The 20,968-nt window shown below is 32.6% G+C and overlaps 2 protein-coding genes across 3 annotated transcripts in view; one reads left to right on the top strand and one right to left on the bottom strand.

Moving 5' to 3' along the window:
- The window catches only part of LOC136798230 (phosphatidylinositol 3,4,5-trisphosphate 5-phosphatase 2A-like), a 48,594-nt gene that overhangs the window by 20,446 nt on the left and 7,180 nt on the right, over window positions 1-20,968 (bottom strand). For both annotated transcript variants that reach the window (XM_067054811.1, XM_067054820.1), the window contains exons 2-14: window positions 16,790-16,987; window positions 16,608-16,668; window positions 16,449-16,511; window positions 16,025-16,130; window positions 15,667-15,739; window positions 14,932-15,072; window positions 14,615-14,684; window positions 14,227-14,247; window positions 13,678-13,761; window positions 13,239-13,427; window positions 12,219-12,273; window positions 12,022-12,081; window positions 9,369-9,472 (exon numbers count right to left, since the gene is read on the bottom strand). In XM_067054811.1, coding sequence (XP_066910912.1) covers window positions 9,369-9,472; window positions 12,022-12,081; window positions 12,219-12,273; window positions 13,239-13,427; window positions 13,678-13,761; window positions 14,227-14,247; window positions 14,615-14,684; window positions 14,932-15,072; window positions 15,667-15,739; window positions 16,025-16,130; window positions 16,449-16,511; window positions 16,608-16,668; window positions 16,790-16,920 — 1,158 coding nt within the window. In that variant the 5' untranslated portion in view covers window positions 16,921-16,987. The remainder of the gene's footprint in view (window positions 1-9,368; window positions 9,473-12,021; window positions 12,082-12,218; window positions 12,274-13,238; window positions 13,428-13,677; window positions 13,762-14,226; window positions 14,248-14,614; window positions 14,685-14,931; window positions 15,073-15,666; window positions 15,740-16,024; window positions 16,131-16,448; window positions 16,512-16,607; window positions 16,669-16,789; window positions 16,988-20,968) is intronic.
- On the top strand, window positions 4,447-7,476 carry LOC136797857 (uncharacterized). The gene is made up of 2 exons (XM_067054441.1): window positions 4,447-6,065; window positions 6,438-7,476. The coding sequence occupies exons 1-2, from the start codon at window positions 4,506-4,508 to the stop codon at window positions 7,149-7,151; spliced, it is 2,274 nt and encodes a 757-aa protein (XP_066910542.1). The 5' UTR covers window positions 4,447-4,505; the 3' UTR covers window positions 7,152-7,476.

Raw genomic sequence — 20,968 nt, 5'->3', positions numbered from 1 at the left:
AATCATATCACTACCCCCGTTTTTAGTAATAAGTTGGAGATTTGATATTTCACAGAAAAGTGCTACCAAGGGGTAATTCGGGTCCCATATCTTCCGAAGGACTTATCTGTTTGCCTTGAAATTTAACAAACTTCCTAACCTAAGGTTGAATTACCACTGGTGTAAAAATGAACGTTATAGCATAAGTAGAAAAAAAACTCAATTTTTGCAATCGCAAATTTAACCACTAAAAATCGCGAATTTTTCAACCAAAAATACATTCAAATATAGCGCTTTTGATTCTCTAAAACAAGCAAAAAAAATTTCCATAATTACATTTGACTATCAAAAGTTACGGGCATTCTTGTTTCCACTGCCAATTATATCTGGACAGACTTTATTAAAATAATTTTCGCAAAGATCAATAAGCAGGGGGATGTAATAAGAATGTCCTGGGTAGAAAACGTCAATTTTTTTACCCATTTTATGCCTTTACAGTTTTGCCTGCAACGTCAGTCTTTGGCCAATAAAATATTTTACCAGGCCTTAGCAGCGGACCCCCCTCGAGAAAATGTCTTCAACTACATTCAACTTTCCAATAAAATTCTAGCCTGGGTATCCAGACTCAAAATTCCAGAAAAAAAACAATACAAAGTTTCTAAAATTTTAGAGTCTGGTGTAACCAAAAAAGTCGGGTACAGTTTGTTTGATACTGCCTGTGAGTGAACCCTTGTTGACAGACTATCAAAACTTTGAAAACCCAGGCAGACACACATAATTAACTTACCATAAAACCTCTTTCACAAACTCAAAAAACTTTCAAAACTACTTTAAACTATATACATAAAAACATCAGCCACATTTTATAAAGGCTACTTTCCAGCGGCCATTTTGTTTAGAAATGAACCTGTGTTTTCATTTCATTGGTTATCTTTTTCCACAAGGTCAGCTTTTTCCATAAATTATGCGCACCCATAGAAAAGCTGGAAAAATATAAAAAAATCTCGCAAATATTCTGCTTAGTGAGTGGGCGCTTTTTAACGAATAAACAGATAAAGTGCACTCACCTGCACTCACATATGCAGGGAGGAATATCCTAGACTAGTAAACTAGTCGGTTATTACTTGTAATAAAACTTTCAATCAAATAATGTAAACACTAATTAAATATTCAGCGTGCGTGAGAGAAAAGAAAAATAACCGACTAGAAGCTTCTTCCAACGCCTTTTTTTCTTCACCTAAAATCGTAAGGAGAGACATACAGATTTCTGTATGTCTGACCCGTGCGGGATTGCATTTATTTTTCTTTCTGTTTATTGCATTTTTGGAAATGCTCATTTATTTATATGTTCCCATGTTTAATGTTACTATGAAATATCATTTAGTCAAAAAAGTTGGATGGATTCTCAAAAACCTAAAAAAGGTTGTAAAATTAAACAACGTTTTTTGAGGGAAGAAGCTTCTAGTCGTTGAAATTCAGAAAAGACACGCAACCTCACCTCTTCGATTCTTTTTATTTGGAGTTTGAATTTTTTGTATATGGGTCTGCTTTCAACGACTAGTTTACGAGTCTAGGAATATCCCTGCAGGCATGTATGTTAGTTGGACCAGACCGTAACCAGAAAAATAATCTTAAGAAAACTAGACGGTGAAATAGTTTACGGTCTGCATATCCAGGCTAATAAAATTCAATTAATGTTCGAGTTAACAATTAATGTGACAGATCCAGAAATGACCATTTTCACTGTTCCTGCATTGCAACCATGAAAAATGTTACAATGAGCTGCATTTAAGTGTCCATTAACAGATTTCAGAATCAGTTTATATACTTTAAATAATTATGTGATTGATGTAAGTTGAGTTTGAAACCGACCGACCGTTTTAATTCGACAGATCCAGAAATGACCATTTTATTTAATGTGTAGAATCATGGAAAAAGTCCCAATCTTGTTCAAATTTACACATGAGCTCCATTTTAGTGTCCATTACCAAATTCCAGAATCAGTTTACTTGAAATAATTATGTGGTGTGTTTGAAAATCATACCACGTCCCACCACTACTTGAAATAATTATGTGTTGTGTTTGAAAATCATACCACGTCCCACCACTAGCATCAAGAAAAATGTTCCAATCTTATTCAAATTTACACATGAGCTGCATTTCAGTTCATTTATTTCTATATCAGAAGCCATTATTTTCTAGAAATAAAGTCTTTTTGAAAACAAGAAACTAAAAATGAAAGTGATTTTTAAGGTAAGGTAGAATTTTCACTCATAAATCTTTATGAAAACTTGAGCAAAGACTATAAGATATGGCAGAATGTTGAAAAAGGTTTATAAAGAAAAATCTTTACAAAATTTCTTTGGTTTGAAAATCTCTTGACCACTAAAGCAAAGAAAATGTTCAAGAAAGTATGAATCAACCTCCTCGCTTCGACCGCCTTCTTGTTTTGTTGGGAAACAATAATATCCCTTTTTGGGGATTTTTGTTTTGAAAACTGTTTTGAAGGAGCGCTGAATCAGAAAATATATCTTTTATAGCCAGTATCCGACTTTAGCAAGCTTTTCCCTGTCCAGACGGCAAAAAGTGTGGTACTGGTTTTAAGCGCAGTTTCTACCAAAACGGACGGACAGACACACGTACACACGTACGAACAGAACGTTGCAAATGAAAGGCCCACTCGCTTAGCGCTGGGCCAATAAATTATTACTAGAAAAAAATTCGCATTTTACCTAAAAATACGAGGTTTCGTTGGACAGAATAACTTTACTTTAGTTATTATAATCTATATCTTGACTGATTTTTGCTATCAAGGATTGGTAATCAAAGGAGGCCGATTTGAATGAAATTTCTAAAGAGTTTTATGACTTTTCTGGCTATTACAGAAAAGTTGTTATTCCATCTAACTTTTATTACCTCTATGATTTTACGTCACTTACAACCAATCAGCTGTTGGGTCCGTGATGTAATGTCAGAACAGATTGCAATGGCGCATATCATAAATTGTGTATTAAAGTCTGTCTCGAAATAATTTGCAGCTGGAGAAAAAAATGGCTGTAACTTTTGATAGAATTCCAATCAAGTTGCGATTTTGTGCTCGTTAAAAAGATATTCGTGAGTGGAATATTAACAAGTAAAAAACTTGAGAAAAAAAAGGAAAATGAAAATGAAAAATGAAGAAGAAAAAAATCAACTTTTTGTAGAAATGTGGTATAATTACCATTTTCACAGGAGTGACTCTTCAATCTTAGATCATCATCAATGTGAAAAAATTTTTCAAAAATATTCATTCAATCAAAAGATATCAAACAAAGTTTGTTGCTGATTGATCGACAAAAGGCTGTTTTTTTGTCGTTTTTTACCAGTTTTTACTATTTTATAGAGTCAACCAGCAATAAAATTTCTTTGATATCTTTTGATTGAATGAATATTTTTGAAGATTTTTTTGACAGTGATGATGATCTAAGATTGAAGAATCACTCCTGTGAAAATGGTAATTATACCACATTTCTACAAAAAGTTGATTTTTTTCTTCTTCATTTTTCATTTTCATTTTCCTTTTTTTTCTCATTTTTTTTACTTGATAATATTCCACTCACGAATATCTTTTTAACAAGCACTTAATCGCAACTTGATTCGAATTCTATCAAAAGTTACAGCCATTTTTGTCTCCAGCTGCAAATTATTTCGAGACAGACTTTAAAAGGTTTTGCTGTTTTAGATCTTGTCTATTTAAAAATAAATATTTCTAATAGTAAATAAGGGGGTGTACAAATACCGGCAATGGGAAATAAAGTCGGAATCAGCCGACATTGGCACTTGGAGTTTTGGTGTTTCTAAATTGACTTCTCCCTGCTGAAAAATGGTTTCTATTTTCTACTACTCCCCGGCAAAACAATCTGGGCTTATGATATTGTAAGAGGGAAACGCATACCAGTGTACTAAGCAGAGAAAGAAAAAAATGCAATAGAAACGGTATGACAACAAAGCTGATTTTTTTATGATGGAGTCGTTGCCAGGCGAGTGTAGATCAATTCAAACCGCAATTAAAAAAAAATCGTACGTGTAAAATCTAAAAAGGGATGTAACACGAGCCTTAAAATGCTTGAAGGTTTGTTGATTTAGCTTTTAAATGTTTCTTTTAGGAACAATAAAAATTAATACCCGAAAATTAGTTAAGAAAAGTATTTGCGATCAGTACCAATCTCCTTCAAGGTTTCAACACATCAAGGGGTCATTGATAAGTATATAAGATAATATAATGTTGGTTCGCTTACTAAAGCACGTGGTAGAGTATGATGGCCCTGTAAAAGAGATTATGTTCTAATGGAAAAAATAATTTTGTTATGCCATTCATGTTTGAACATATGAGTACATACGTACTATGGTTTGAATGACAGCAATCAAAATCAGGGAGAAAATGAGATGAACAAAAATGTCATGTGATGTTTTGGAAGGAGACACACATCAAACATAGAACACAAAATTTATGTGAGTGATAGTTGCTTTATAAAACTTATAGTAAAATGCTTGGTATTGTCAGTAAAATCAAATCGTTGAAACCAACTAAGATCGATCCAACAAAATGCGATCCAAGGAGATCTTTATATCAACAGATTCTGAGAAACAGTGAAGCAACATCAGAAAGACAAGAGAGGCAGTTCAATTTAGGGAGCACGTGTTTCACAAGTGATCCAGTATACGCGGCTAAATTCGTTCTTTGGAGAGAATACTGTGACAGCTCACTTTTCGTTGAAGGTGAACACACTAGTGTCTTCATACCTCCGACGTTTGCATCATGTCAGTACACGAACAATTCTCCAGTAGCTATCCTCGATTTTGAAGTCAAGGCAGATATTGAGAGACTTGTAAACAATTTGCTTTATCATTCACCAGACTATTGGCTGACGATAGAATTACACAATTTTATGCAAACACAATCCGGAGAACATCGCACTATCGACAAGAAGGAATTCGACCAGTGGGTTTTCAACCTTAAAATTATGTATCTGGTCATTGAAGAGTTGAACAATGAACAGTTGAATTTACCATCAACAACTTCCAGTATTGAAGTTTTCGTCCAAGCTTGCATTAATAAATTTCCTTCGAATTCACCAGAGTCGGCACTGAAAACTCTTCTCAGACAGGATCTTTCCAGAAGAATCTCCAAAGACAAAAAGAATCTAAAAAAACTGGTTGAGGATAACCCACCACAAGACTCGAACCTTAAATGGCTTTTTGATTTGGAGTTGTCGCAGTTGGGAGAAAAGCACGAGCAGTGGATTTACAATCAGTTGTTATCATTAAAAGATGACGTTCTCCAGGACACAGTTGTTCTTTCATCGCCCTGTTTTTTGACAAATGTGAAAAATAAAATGCACAAAGAGATGGACTTTTTGATAATCTCATGGAAGAGAAAACTCATAATATCTATTGAAGCAAAACGTTCGCTCTTCAGCGATAAAGCTTTTGATCAATTGGAATCGAACTTTCGAATCTTTGAGGAACGGCTAGGAGATCAACTAGGATCCGAGTGGATCTTTTTCCCCGTTGTCTGTGTAGAGAACGACTCCTATTTAATAAACAGTAAACATTACATCACCACTGAAACTGAAATTCAACCGTGGCTAACCAGTATTTTCAGAGGATTCCCAACCGCACCAGTCATCATAAAACCGACTCTTCTTGATGAGACTAAAAACCTCCTTCAGATTTTAATCTTCGCATTACATATCATGAAAAAGGACATAGTCGCACCTATTACCACCACAAACTGGGTCGAATACACAAGTAATGCGATTGACAATATCTCAACATGTCAGAACATCCTTTTCTACTCCAACCAACAAATGGCAATCATGAATCTTAGCGATACACGATATGGCAGGCTGATCATTTGTGGAAATTTTGGTGTTGGCAAAAGTTTATTGCTCCAGCAAAAAGCAATACAAATAAACCAACAACCTCGATATCAAGGGAAAGTTATGTTTGTATCGGATCGCGTCGGCCAGAGATTAAATTCGATACTGAGTTATCGTCTGATGGTAGATTTAAAAGAAGATCACGGAATATTTGTCGAGGGAATGGTGAGTAAAAGTAAACTTAATTACTGCACGATTTAACGTCCATGGTTCCCAGAAATTGGGGTTGGGCGCCTTCCTCTGATGATCGTACGCCAGGCTGCCCGGTCGTTAGTCAAGTCGACAGTCGCATTAACAATTTTGAGGTCATCTTTAATATTGTCGATCTTTTTTCTTGTACGACATGACATTCAATGTTTCGATTCATTGTATTTCAGAATATTTTGAACTACATCTTAGTTCAGCTTAGTTGGTTGATGGGAAAAAGCAGTTTTTAAAATTTTACACTTCTAGTCTCATTTTAACAGTTACTGGTTTCTTTTATTTGTATATTGTCAATATTTTCATTTTGTTTACTCTTTCATCTTTTTACCTTAGGACATCAATTATCAACATTCAGATCTAATACAAAAGGTCGAAAACTATGGTATCAAAGCAGTGTTTATCGACGAATGTGAGATGGGATATACCAGCGATGGTCAGTGGATGAAAAAATTGATATCACTTGTCGACTTTTTGTGGATAGTCCCATCAACATCGATGTTATCTATGAGATCTCTTCTAAGTAAATATGAGCGAGATTTTACTTTTCTGGATCTATCAAAAAACCTTAGGAACACTCCACAGATCGTGCAAGCAGCTAAAGCAGAAGCTGAAAGAAGTGAGTACCTATATGGTGAAGGGATTGCAATGCCTCCTCCAAATTTCCCTAAAGGGAGAGATGCGATATTATCCAACTCATTCGAAGATGGGTTGAAAAAGGCACGAATAATGACCAAGAGCGGTATCCTTGTTATCACTGACAACATCAATCACATTTCTAACGGGTCAGCCATGGATCAAATGCGCGAGAACTGGAAATCGTTACATCCAGAAAGAAATGATTTTACAGATGACGAAAACCCATACAAGTTTCTTACTCAGGGTAATATTTTGGTCATCGCAGGGAATCTATCTTTCGGTTTCGAATGGCCGACCATTATATTATTTCAAGATGGAAATGATTATCAGTTTGGTGGACCTTCCTTACATCGGTGTAATTTTATAATGAGATGTACAACCGATCTTATTATCGTTCGTACGGAAAATTAAAACTGTTTGAATATTAATTATTTTTAATGAAGAATATTCAGTGATGAAATGTACAGATTAACAAATTTGTCAATCAGAATGTACAAATTGACACTTGATGCTAACTAAATGTTGAAAAATACATATTATTGGAATAATGTGTATAGTACGGAAGCCGAGAAGGGACATCCAAACTTTCTTTTTTGTCGACTTTTTTTCTTTTTTGGCCGACTTTTTTTCTTTTTTTGCCGACTTTTTTTCTTTTTTTGTCGACTTTTTTTCTTGTTTTCTGACTTTTTTTCTTTTTTTGATTTGAAGACTTTTTTCTTTTTTTTGTCAACTTTTTTTCTTTTTTTGAAAACTTTTTTTCTTTTTTTGATTTGAAGATTTTTTTCTTTTTTTTGTCAACTTTTTTTCTTTTTTTGAAAACTTTTTTTCTTTTTTTGCGGACTTTTTTTCTTTCTTTGCGGACTTTTTTTCTTTTTTTTTGCGGACTTTTTTTTTCTTTTTCGAAATTTAGCGGTAAATTTTAGTTTCAATCTGTCATTTGTGTAAAAACCAGGCAAGCTGCTCAAGGCCGCCCAACTTTGGTAGGGTTTGTTGGCTTCAAATCCTACCAAGGAGATTTGATTCTAGCCCTTCGGGCTTATACTTCATTGATCTAAGGTGTATATATACTGAAAAACTGCTGACTCAAATGAAAATATCTATAATTTTCAATACTTAAACCAAAATATCTGTCGAGATCTAGACATCGAAATTTAACAAACAGTACCAATTATGGATACTAATAAATTAGAGCTATCCAGTCGCCAGCTGTGAGAAATATTTTTCCTAAAAAAATGCTCCCACTCCCAGAAAAATGCCGACGTCATCGGAAAACGCCAAAAACGTCCATTTTCGCCTTCAAAATGCCATTTCTCGGCACCAGATGGTCGGAACTTAACAAATAAGCCCATTTTCTTTATCTACTTCTCACACTGAATCCGTTGGTAGCCTCAGATATTTGATTTTCAGACCTCGAAAAAAACGTTAGTTAAGGGGGGACTCTTGATAAGTTCTATTGACTAACTAAAAATCGATTCACTCGAAAACTGCAGGAGTCAATTCTTTTTTGTCAATTCTACACTTTATTAGGAGCATGATATCAAAAATTTGCTCTCATCAACTAAAAGAACGCAGTCTCGAAAAGAAAAGTTAAAAATAAAAAAAAAACCTTCTTTTGAAAAAAAGAAAAGTCCACAAAAAAAGAAAAAAAAGTTTTCAAAAAAAGAAAAAAAGTTGACAAAAAAGAAAAAAAGTCAGCAAAAAAAGAAAAAAAGTCGGCAAAAAAAGAAAAAAAGACGACAAAAAAAGAAAGTTTGGATGTCCCCTCTCGGCTTCCGTAGTATAGACTTATTCGAGAACATTTGATTATTATTATCTTAAAAAATAACTTTAAACATTTTTCAGTTTTATTTGATAACAAAGCTTTATTAGTTCAATTTTTAGTTTTATATTCAACTTTAATTTTTTTGTTCAGAACCAAGTGGTTTAGTAAACTGAATTTTGATTTTGATGTTTTGAAACTTAATTTGAATGAATAAATTGATGAAATAATTTGAGATATAAAAGATTTCATATTCCCAATGCAGAACGCCTTTATCAAACCAACATTTTCAGGCTATACCACCATAAATTGGGTTAACAGGTTATTTTCAATTAATCTAATTTTATTTAATTTATAAAGTTGCTTTGAAAAAAATTATTTGATACCTTTTATTAAAAATTATGCACCTTTTATTTTTATTTTGTTAACTCAGTAAAGTTTTGTAAAATTTTCAAAAAAATCATTTCATATTTTAATTAAAGATTTACATTTTAATACTCATAAAGAATATTCTTCTAATCCTGCAACACAAAACACATTTGTTGTTTTGATAAAAAATTCCAGTCTTTCGACCTGAAAATCACACCAAACTAACATAAAGCAAATTTTCATGTTAAAGGTTTTGTTTTTAAATAAGAGTGATATCGTTTGCTTACTCATCAATTTTAATTCACAAGCTTTTTCACATTGGATTGACACGGGTGTGGAGTAAGATTGGTCAGAAAAAGGAAGAGAAAAACATTTTTCAGCATAATATAACAATAGGCACTGTCCTGATATGAAACATGTGTCTGATATGAAACGGGAGCACTTATGTAAATATGAAACCTTTAAAGACAAAACATAAAGAACAATAAGAGTAGACTCACAGTGTAATTTTGAAAGAAGAAATTTTTGGTAATCGTATCTTTGTTCGTTGCAAACTTCACTTTCAAATGTTTCGAAGAAGATTTGGATTTTGCGAGTTGATGAACTAAAAAGAACGAGAATTATGATTCTTTTCATTTTCTTGAAATTTTCAAACACGTAGATAATAAGAAAAACCATTTATTTTTCTCTCCAGTGCAAAATATCGGAAGAATCTAAAGTCCATTCGATCTTTTTTTGCTTGCCATTTTCTACAAATGCTTTAATCAAATCTAACATATGATATACCGTAAAAAAGATAATTCATAGCACTATAATTTTTGAAAAATAAAAATTGTAGAAAATGAAGATGAAAAATGAAGAAGAAATTTCAGATAATTTTAGTTATCGTTATTTGTCACTTCCACAGATGCTCTTCTAACACCTATAACTTTCTATGCCAAGCTGTATGTGAAAAATAATTGCATAACTAACATTAGTGCACACTTAAATCGAATGGACTTTAAGTCGGAAAAATTGCAGTTTTATCTAAAAGACTTTGAGTTATGTTCGTTTCAATGTAATTTATTATACATTTTAAAGAGTTTTTCGAGAGAGGACTTCAGTTGTTTAGATAGTAGTTAATGCTCTCTAATTCGATTTTGTAGGGTAATTGAATTCTCATCGATTAAGGAAGCGTATCGAATAGAAGAGTGTTGTGTATGAGAGTTTCTCGTTAACGGTGACTTTCAATATCATCGAATAACGGAGTGCGTCAGGTAGTAGAACGTCTGTATATAATCAATATTCTTATTAAGCAAAGACATGTTGTATGCAGATGACTTATTTAAATTAAAAACATCTTTTGAATAAGCAGATATTCAATAGGGAAAACTTGGTTATTGAGATTTATTAACCCGAGGTGATGTAATATTCAACGAGGCGAAGGCGAGTTGACTCACCGAGGGTTAATGAATCCAATGACCAACGAAAACCTATTGAATATACAGCACCTGACCCCGAGAATGTAGGTGAAATTTGAATCAGACCTGAAAGATGTAGATTTGCATTTTAAAAGATATGAATATTTTCAACGAAATTTTGAACTCCCAAAATCCTTTCCCAGGGGTTAGTTTCATTATTTTTGATAGATAGACCAATTTTTTTGGTCCTTGAAGTTGACTCCCATTTTCGTTATAGCCCCCAGAATGTAGGTTTGGTTTTATGGCTTTAAATCTAGTAATAGTAAAATGTTGATATTTTTTCAATTGGATTAATTCTAACAGCAAATTTTAGAAATGTTTTATGCGAAAACAATATTCTAAAGAGCATTTTGTTATTCTGAAAATTGGATTTTTTTACTTTTTAACCCCCAGAATGTAGGTGAAAAGATTCGGTTGTTGAGAATGGAATTTCGGTATTCATCGAAAATTATTGTTCTCTAAGTGAAATTCATACTTTAGAAATATACGCTGACAAAAAATTAACAAATATATTAATTTCATCGTACTGCAAATGAGGAAAAGTAAAAGGAAGGACGAAAAGAAGAGACAAGAAAGTTGTTTTTATTTTGTAGGTTTAAAATTTTGTGTTGAAATATGTGAATAATGTAACAACACCCCTGCCTCACAGCCCCGGTGGAACTTTTTCCCACATCGGCTCTGTCGGGTTATAAAGGCCCCCAAATTGTAGGTCAACTAACCCCAAAAGTTAGGTCAAACATTTTCGTCAACATATCTAACTCAGAACAGTAAATATTGAAATGGACTATTTTCCCCATTTCCTTAGTTCATTAGGACTAAGAAAATACCCTATCATCATAACTTAATTCCAATAGATTTCGATTTAGAGAGAATTTATTTAAAAAATGTCTCAGTTCGGGTAATATCCAATCAACTTCCATTCAGATTTTCGTTGGAAAAAATTAATTCAAGTTAAAAATTTCTGTCCAGAAATAATCAGTAAGATGTAGCAGTATGCTCTGTAACAAATTTTTATAAAGTTGAACTATCGTTAGGGCTACAATGCTAAAAGATGAGAAACCTACATTCTCGGGGTTTACTACATTCTCGGGGTCAGGTGCTGTAACCTCGAGTCAAAAACAAAACAAAACATTATGTCAATAGCGCACCGCGCTGAATCTAAAAATAGATTTTATTTTTGACATAATCATTACTCTCGATGTGTTTGTACGGGTTCCAATCCCATCAACCTTTGCGTTAATCTCTTTTGCACGTTAACTGCATCGTTTGACAAAAGATATATAACAGCTTGCACGTATCTTTAATTGAGCCACGTTGAATTGTGGGATTGCAACTCGTACAAATGTCATAAAAAGTGATCATTATGACGTATGCATTGCGGAGCGCTATAGTCGAACGTTTCACATAGAGCACTCCCATAATCGAACGTTTGAACGTTTTCTTTTTTAATGATTTTCTTAATTAGTTTGAGTCATAAAATTTGTTTATGAATTGAAAATTTTAATAACTTTAATAAATTTCTTTGATAAACAGCACAGAGCGACAAAAAAGCAAACTTTGAAAGCAAAATCTGGAGAAAAATTCTACTGTGGTATAATAGCCATGGTATATCAGGAATTATTCAATGGCTGTTTTTGTTTTTGCCTACGGGTATATAATAATAATATTTATTGGGAATCTAATTCAAACTCACTTTGGTCTACCGGGAACGTTTCTGGTTTATCATTTCCAGCTTTGAAGATCAAAATCTTTCCTGAAAAAAAACAGTAATAACAAGAAATGGCTTGAAGTGATGAAATTTTATACTGATCTTATGTTGATAACTCGGGCTGAGAAAAGGATGTTTATTTTTGACAGAGAACTATAAATCATCGAAAAATAATGAGGTACCTTGGACGACGTCGATCTTCAGAACACTTTTGCTTTTCAATGGACCACTGGTGACCTGGGGAAAAATCAGGAAATAAATTATTCTAGCAAAAAGCTTTAAAAAGTGCCAGCCCAGAAGTAAGATCTTGCAGAAAGGTGCTATAACTATCATTTTCACTGAAGTGAATCCTTAATCATCGACCGTCATCACTGTGAAAAAATTTCTCTAAAATATTCATTCAGTCAAAAGATATCAAACAAAATTATAAGCTGATTGAAGTCTAAAAGCGCTGATTTCTGCTGTTTTCTGCTGTTTTTTGGGGTCAATCACTTATCAACTTTGTATCATAACTTTATATTGAATAAATATTTTAGTGAAATTTCTTCACAGTGATAACCTCCTAAGATCAAAGAATCTCTCCAGTGAAAATGAGAGTTATAGCACTTCTCTACAAGATCTTCATTTTTTTCTTCTTCATTTTCATCTTAAATTTCAGAATTTTTTTAAAGATATTTTTATTTCAAATTGTTCCACTCGCTAATATCTTTCCAATGATACCAAATTTATAAAGATTGAAAAATTCCCTCAAAAGTTATAGGTAAATGAAAAAAGAGTGCACACTTATCGTGAATAGACTTTAATCCCCTGGATTCCACTTTTGAGCAAAAATCGTTAACCCCCTGGATACTCTCGGGTACCTTATAGCCGTCCCCCCCCCGCTAATCAATTTTTCGAAAATTTTCCACCCAGGACATTTTTATTCCAACCCCCCGCTTATTAATTTTTGGGAAAATGTTTTTGAAAGTTCCCATTTTTGTCTTAATTCTGCTGTATTAGCCTCCTTTTCAAACATTTTTATTCCAACCCCCCCTGATTATTAAATTTTGAGATTTTTTCCAACCCCCCCTGCTTATTCCGACCCCCCCCCGGCTATTAGGTACTCGAGAGTATCGGATATCCTCAACAGGGGGGGGGGCACGGACTATTTCTGGAAAAGCCCATTGATTGAACTTTCATAGTTAAAATTCTGAATGATGTACCTCAAATTCAGGAGTTTTGGTTTGAGGAGTTGAGGAAGCCACATCCACTAGTTGGTATATTGAATCTTCTTGAGGTGTCACAGAGCCTGGCTTAATGTCAAGGATGGGCACGTATTCTTGATCTTCAGTTGTCACTTCTTCACCAGAACGCACTCCTTTGTTTTGTATCTCGTTGAAAACATGTAAAGCCTGAAAATTTGATAACAGAAAATATTTCGTTTCATAAAAGATATTCCAATAAACAAAACGTAGTAAGAAAATGTGTTTAAATACCAATGAAATGGGATGATCATAGGACATTTCTGGATGTTCCGAAGTGTTTTCTTTCATCTACTAATTAAAATGAAGAAACGAGCTCTAAAAATGATATCACTCTAGAAACGTTCTAAGCTCTGCAAGAATGATGAGTTTTGAATAAATCATAGGATATAAATGGTACCTTTTTCTCCAGTTTTTGCATTGATTCTTTACAATGTTTGAAAGATTTAAAAAGAGCATCCATGTCATGGCTGTTCTCCTCTTCCTAGACAGAAGAAAGTTTGACTTCAATTCTAAATAAATCTATTCTTTATTCTGTTGTTGAATTTCTTAACGAAACTGGAAGGTTTAGCGGTGCTATATTTTGGGCTTTTACCTAACAACTGTAGCTTCCTTCTCCAAGATTTTTGTTTTTGTTTCTTATTATTATTTATTCATTTTTTTTAGTCTAGTACCTCTGGCGAAATAACATTAGTTCCTAGCGGGGAGAGGGACTATATTTTATGTTTAAGTAATGTTTTGTATTTAATATATGTTCGTAGTGTACACGTGTCTTTGTTTCAATAAGAAAAAAATAAATTAAAAGACAGAAGAACGAGAAATTTTGGTTATTGGCTAGTTTTGAAAACAAATGGAAAAGTTTTGAAAGATCTGTATCCATTATGCCAATCTCTCTGACCAGAGTGAGCCATCATTAAAAACATTTTAAGCATAATAAATGTCCACAAACCTGTAGTTCTTGCGTTCCGGTCTAAATGGAAGAAATAATCAGTTATAAATGATATATCAGTAAAAAAACTTTCATTAGTTATTTATCAATGCAACTGTCAATTTGACTGGTGATAGATCAGTCTGACGTAGTACAATCAATTGTGGAAGGCGTCCAACTCCAGCTGCTGATAATACCACCCTTTAAATCATACAGTAAGTAAATATGTAATATTTTAGCATAAAGAACAGTCAAAAATTCTTAGTTACCTATTCTTAATATTAAAGTATTGTACTTTGGAAAAACTTTAAGGGTAAATTTTTAACTACAAATAGGTATTTGATATACAGGCTATCTTTCAACAGAATCGAGTGATCCAGTAATAATTAATATGAAAATTTATACATACCTGAGTATTTGAACCAATATCAAAAAGTTTATGTAGAATCTCCAATCGAGTGAGGTAGGTCTGCATAGCTCTGAAAGAATAGAATAGAAAATATAAACAAATTAGTTATCAACAGCGCTATCTATCATGAAATAGAAGATCACTAAGAAAAATGTCTAGAGGTATTGAGCTGCCACAGTCAAAGTCTTTCATTTTAAAAAATAGCACAAACATCGAAGACAAAAAGATTATACTCTTTAGTTCGTTGGAAACGTGAAACTGGGCAGAAAATTTGGGAAATTGTTGAAGTAGTAGTAGTATTTTTTCATTCAACTTACGCTCGAAGATCAGAAGCTGCATTGACTACCAGCTCTTGAACAAACGGAGCTTTACATTTCCCATTCTGGATGCATTGGAAATCCTTTCTAACATTGTTGTCCACATAATCTTTCATCAATTCCATGAAAGTTTCGTCTTTCCTTAAAAAACGAAAATCAACAAAAAATAATCTCAGGATGATAAGATGGATGTAATAAATAGACATTGTGAAGGAATCAAATAGTTGTGTCATTTTTATCTCCAGAGGGAAAATCTTTAATCATCTAGAGAACTATCAAACTTTTGCAACCTTTTATAAAAGAGGAGCATTCAAAGTCATTCATTGAAAGAATTTTCAAAAATGAAACAGGCTATAACCACTAATAACATCAATCCAAGTTCTTTAACTTTGGGAACTTGTCCTTATTACTTTTTATCGTTAGTTAGAAAGCCCAAAATAAATCCATACAGATAGATGGTTTGATAGTTTTCTTATATTTTGGTATACATTATTTATAAGAAACAGTAGATTTTGGATGAGACTTAACTAACTACACTTGCTGTGTTTTTTTTTCAATTTTCAGGCTAAATATTCTTAATGTTTACTTATTTACTTGACTAAAAAGGGGCTTAAAACAAGCACAGTGATTTACGAGTGATTTTATGAGATTATTAATACAATTTGTTTTTAAGTTTTTGCTAAAATTTAGTCTCATGTTCTTATGAAATTATTTTTATAAAAAAAAAATGCATACCTTGCAATTTTGATTGCATCTAGCTGTTGTTGAAAAAAAGGAGTTGTTGTGTCCTCCATATCTCCATCTAAGTCTAAAATCACAAAAATTAAGACAATCATTGTAATAATATATAGATTTCAAAAAGAGACAAAGAGCTTACTTAGAAAGCCAGATATATGCCAAAGCCAAAACGAAGATATATTCAATCGTCTAAATTTCGAAAAAAATAAAAGGATAGGGCATATTATTTTGTTTTTTCAAATTTTTCACATATTTTTCAGAATAAAATACAATATATATGCAAACAAGATTTCATGTGAGGCAGAAGGTTAGACAATTTTTTTTTAATAAGAAAACAAAAATTAAAAAAACAAACCCCATTCTTCATCTTCAAGTTCTGCATAATCCTCTTCATCTGAAAATTCTTCACGGTATGGTTGCCCCAAAATGTAATGGTCATGTGTTGCTGTCATTTTGTTTTTCTATTAAAAGTAAGCAAAAAAGTAATCGTAATCTTGATGATAATCAAATCGAGGATTCTGCAAATCAAAGGCATTATGTCAGATTGAGAGATGTGCAAATTTCAGAATAATATAACAGAAGATGGAAACCAAAAACATACAAACTCATTGAAAAAGTAGAGACTTCATTGCACAATGCAGTTTTGGGTTTTGATGATGATACCTGTTGAAATTTTACCAGACTAACCAAATGCCCATTGACTTGAGAATCAAAGAATAAAAGTTTAAAAACAGATCATTATAAAAATATAGAAGTGAAAAGAAATGTTTTAAAACTACCTTATAATGGCAAACTAAATCATCCAGACTTTGAAAATATATGGGTTGTACTGCTTTTGCAGCCTAAAAATATGAAAAAAGAAAGAATCAAAACAAACAAATTTTTTTGATTGGCGAGGGAATGTAATGGAAAGAACTTTGAACATTAATAATTGATACCTCTAGGTAGTATTTATTTTCTTTGCAAAGAATCTTGAAATGGTGTGCTTGTCCACCCCAACTACAAAAAGAGAAAAATAAAAAAAATAATGAATTTTAAAGTGCTATTAAGTAAGGTACACTTATAATCATAAAACTAAAATTCAAATCAAGAATTTGTTCATTTAAAACAAAGACCATACTTGACAACAAGAACATAATTGATTCTGTTTGATTCGCTCCTCCTAACAAGGAATGTGCCATCTTTTGTGTTCTGCAAGCGGTCTTCACAGTCCCCACGGCTTAGATCGTAGAAAAAATTTGGTTCTTCCATGCTTTTCAATAAAATTGATACATCTGTGGTTGCACCTTTTACAAATGAATAGCTGATGACCCGTAACCTGAGAAAAAAGGGAATTATAAATACACATCCCAAGACTTTCACAGCCATGAAAGTTAAGGGATTAGCACCCTTAAAGACTATTTAAAAGAAGCAATAAACACCCACTTTTAAAAAGTTGTCATGATAAGCTTAGCAAAACAAATTGTACTTTTTATAATTACCTTATTACACTTATATAACTACTCAAGTGTTTAATACAAATCGGTTACCCGTGGTTTAATTACAATGAGCTGTGGTAATTTTCAAAAACCCTGCCTTCCGAGTTATTAAATTGTCAAATTCATTTTTCCCGTGTTAAATACTTGATTAGTTATAAAATTGTGTACAGCGCTTTACTGGAGCCTTAGTTAAGCTTATTCTGAGCTCCATACGGGCTGAGCTGATTCCCAATGGTCCTAAACCTCGTGGGACACCATAGTGTCCCCCCCCTGGATTCAGGGGAGGATGGGTTTTGAGGTCATAAGGACGTAAAGGGGGGAAAGAATTTTTTTTGAAGCCAGGGTGGGGGAAAATGAGGGGGGGGGGAATGGAAAATTTTCATTCTAGGCATGGGCATGGGGGGGGGGGGGACTCACCAAAATCAATTCAAAATTGAAAAACATCGAGTTTTATGAGATGATGTCGTGATCAAGAATATGAAGATCATTTATTTCAACCAGCAATATTACGATTTAAAAACAACCATCCTTTCCATTTATTCTTGAATTAGAACTACCTTAGGGAAAACAATAAGCGTTAAATTCATCAAATTACAGCTTTTTATGCTTGAGGGGGGGGGGGACAGAGAAATTTTTGGAGGCAGGGTGGGGAAAAATGAGGGGGGGGGATGGGAAATTTTCATTATAGGCATGGGGGGGGGGGAAGAGACCCTGAAGGACACTATGGACACAAAAAAGCTATATTTAAGCGTTTCGATACTAATCAATAAATTCGATTATTGAAGTAATCGACAATGATGGTAGTAATCAAACGACCACTTATCAATTAGCAATCGAATGTTGAGTATATACCAAAATTTCAAAAAATTTGTGAGTATTCGATCACTTTCTTAACAACCCTTCAAAAACTCAATAACCGTTCGAGTATATACTTTGATTGTTATTGATTACTTTCGATAACTTTGACAACTTTGATAACCAATTGATTACTTTGATAACCAATTACTATGATATATGTTGTGCGTAGATTTGTAATACTTGCGCAGATTTGTAATACCTGCGCAGATTTGTAATACTTTCTGCGCAGATTTGTAATACCTGCGCAGATTTGTAATTAACTTTGCGCAAATTTGTAATACTTGAGCTGCGCAGAAATGTAATACTTCTCTGCGCAGATTTGTAATTTGGAATTTAGATTTTTACTTCGGCATATGTTTCCCACGAAGAAAAGTTTCGAAAAAAAGACTTAGAAAATAATCAGAAAATCACACAAAGGTTTTATATCTTTAGTATGAACATTAACTTTATAAGAAACGAATCAATATATTTTAATCTAATGAACATTGGCTTTTGGCAGCTGGTTCTTTCAATACAAACATGGATTGGGAATAATTTTAGCATTTTTTCATTTTTCTTATAAGCATCAACTTTTTATAAGAAACGAATCAATATCTTTCAATCTAATGAAATTGGCTTTCGGCAGTTGGTTCTTTCAATACAAACATGGGATTTTGAGTAATTTCAATATTTTCATTTTTCTTATAAGCATCAACTTTATAAGAAACGAATCAATATATTTTAATCTTATGAAAATCGGCTTTTGACAGTTGGTTCTTTCAATACAAACATGGGATTTTGAATACAATTTCAATATTTTCATTTTTCCTATCAGCATCAACTTTATAAGAAACGAATCAATATCTTTTAATCTAATGAAAATTGTTCCAATCATTTTTTTTCATCTTTATGTATTTTTTCTATCTAACAACAACAAAAAACATACCGAAGTTAACTCAAAATAGATTCACTTGAGATATCATGCTGGAATGTAATGCAGGTGCTATGAAAGGTTATAAAAGAAATTCAGTCAGAGGGGACAGGTTTCCTAGCTAGGTAGAAGGTGGTTTTAGAGCAAATCAATGTTTTCTTATCATATCATCTTATAAATTGTTCATCAATTTTGGTACTACCTCTTGAAATGATAAAATGTTGACAAAAATATTTTTATATCATTAATTGTTTTTTTCATAACAAAGTGCTTATAAAAATAAATATGTTCATGTTATTCTTCGTACCTTGTTAATTTCGCATAGCGAATAACTCTTGATAGACGGTGACATATCTTTCGGTAACATAATAAACAAGGGACAGCGCACAATATGCGCATATTTATTTTTCTTATAGGCATTTACTTTATAAGAATCAAATCAATAACTCTTGATAGACGGTGATATACCCTTCTGTAATTAGTTCTTACAAGGTAAACAAGCGTTGGCGTACAATATAAGCATATTCATTTTTCTTATAAGCATTTACTTTATAAGAATCAAATCAATAACTCTTGATAGATGGTGATATACCTTTAGGTAATTAGTTCTTACAAAGTAAACAAGGGACGGCGCACAGTATGAGCATATTTATTTTTCTTATAAGCATATACTCTATAAGAATCAAATCAATAACTCTTGATAGACGGTGACATACCTTTCGGTTATTAGTCCTTACAAAGTAAACAAGGGACGGGGCACAATATGCAATATGAGCATATTTATTTTTTATAAGCATATACTTTATAAGAGTTCTTAAAAATTAAACAACAATAGTTCTTAAATTGGTCTTATTTTTTTAGAAATTTTAAGCCTCGTTGTTCTTGTAAAATTGTTTCATCAAGGCTCGATATAAAGTAGATTTCAGATTAGCTTCAATCTCTACTTCTTGTTTTTCCCATGTAGTTCAAATTGTAGGCGAAATTTGTTTACTTCGAAATAAACAATTACCGACAAGAAATAATTTTTATTTTACGAGTTATTTTGATCACTTTCTTATAAAAGCAGCTCTTATAAAAAATGTACATGTTCATGTCATTCTTCGCACCTTGTATACTTTGAAATAAATAGTTACCGACAAGAAATAATTTTTACGAGTTATTGGTTAGTTTCCTATAAAAGCAGTGCTTATAAAAAATAAATATGTTCATCTATCTATCTATCTATCTATTTAATTAAGTAGCATTAGGCGCGAGCCCATATTCGCCACATATAAAATTTAAAGTTTAAAATAAATATTATTGTTATAATGTACAAGTTTTATTAAAATTAAGGGAAAGAATATAAATACTAGAGCAAGAGTTAAACAAAGTTAACTAAGGCTAAGACTAAGGCTATAGTACTTAATAAGAAAAGTGATATGAAAAATGAATTAATGTGCTAAGTAAAATTTTTTATTGATATACAAAATAAAATAAAATAAAACTCCTTCCTAGTATAAAGTAAACCTCAGAAATAATGCAAGAGATTAGTAGATGCTAAGCAGGAATGAATGAATTAATGGCACAAAGATTGTTCTAGAAGAAGGTGCTAAGACTTGGCACAAAGATTGTTCTAGGGTAAGGTGCTAAGACTTGAAAGTGGAAGTAAAGATTCATTGTAAGGCTATAGCTGTAAAAATATATAGTTAGGATAAATGAGATTTAAATATGTTTTAGAAGTTCGTCAGAAAATGTTGTTAAGTTATCATTCATGGTCACTTCATTTGGAAGTTCGTTCCACCAGTCAATGGTGGTAGGGATAAAAGAGTTGGAATACGCCACTACTCTACCACGCACTTGTTGGAACCTGTTGCTTATTCTTGCTCGTTTGGGCAAGAAGTCTTTTGGTAGAGAAATCTTTTCATTAACAATTTTGTGAAGCATGAGTAAATTGTTTTTATTACGACCGAATTCAAGGGATTCCCAGCCAAGATCGTTGATCATAGTTGTGGGGCTGGATTTCCAGGACCAGTTGGAGTAGACGAAACGCGCAGCTTTTCGTTGGACTTGCTCC

Source organism: Clytia hemisphaerica, unplaced genomic scaffold (genome assembly GCF_902728285.1).
Source record: "Clytia hemisphaerica strain Z4C2 unplaced genomic scaffold, Clytia hemisphaerica genome assembly, whole genome shotgun sequence".
NCBI lineage: Eukaryota > Metazoa > Cnidaria > Hydrozoa > Leptothecata > Clytiidae > Clytia > Clytia hemisphaerica.
Note: the sequence above shows the minus strand (reverse complement) of the source record. Positions and strands in the feature narration are given on the sequence as shown.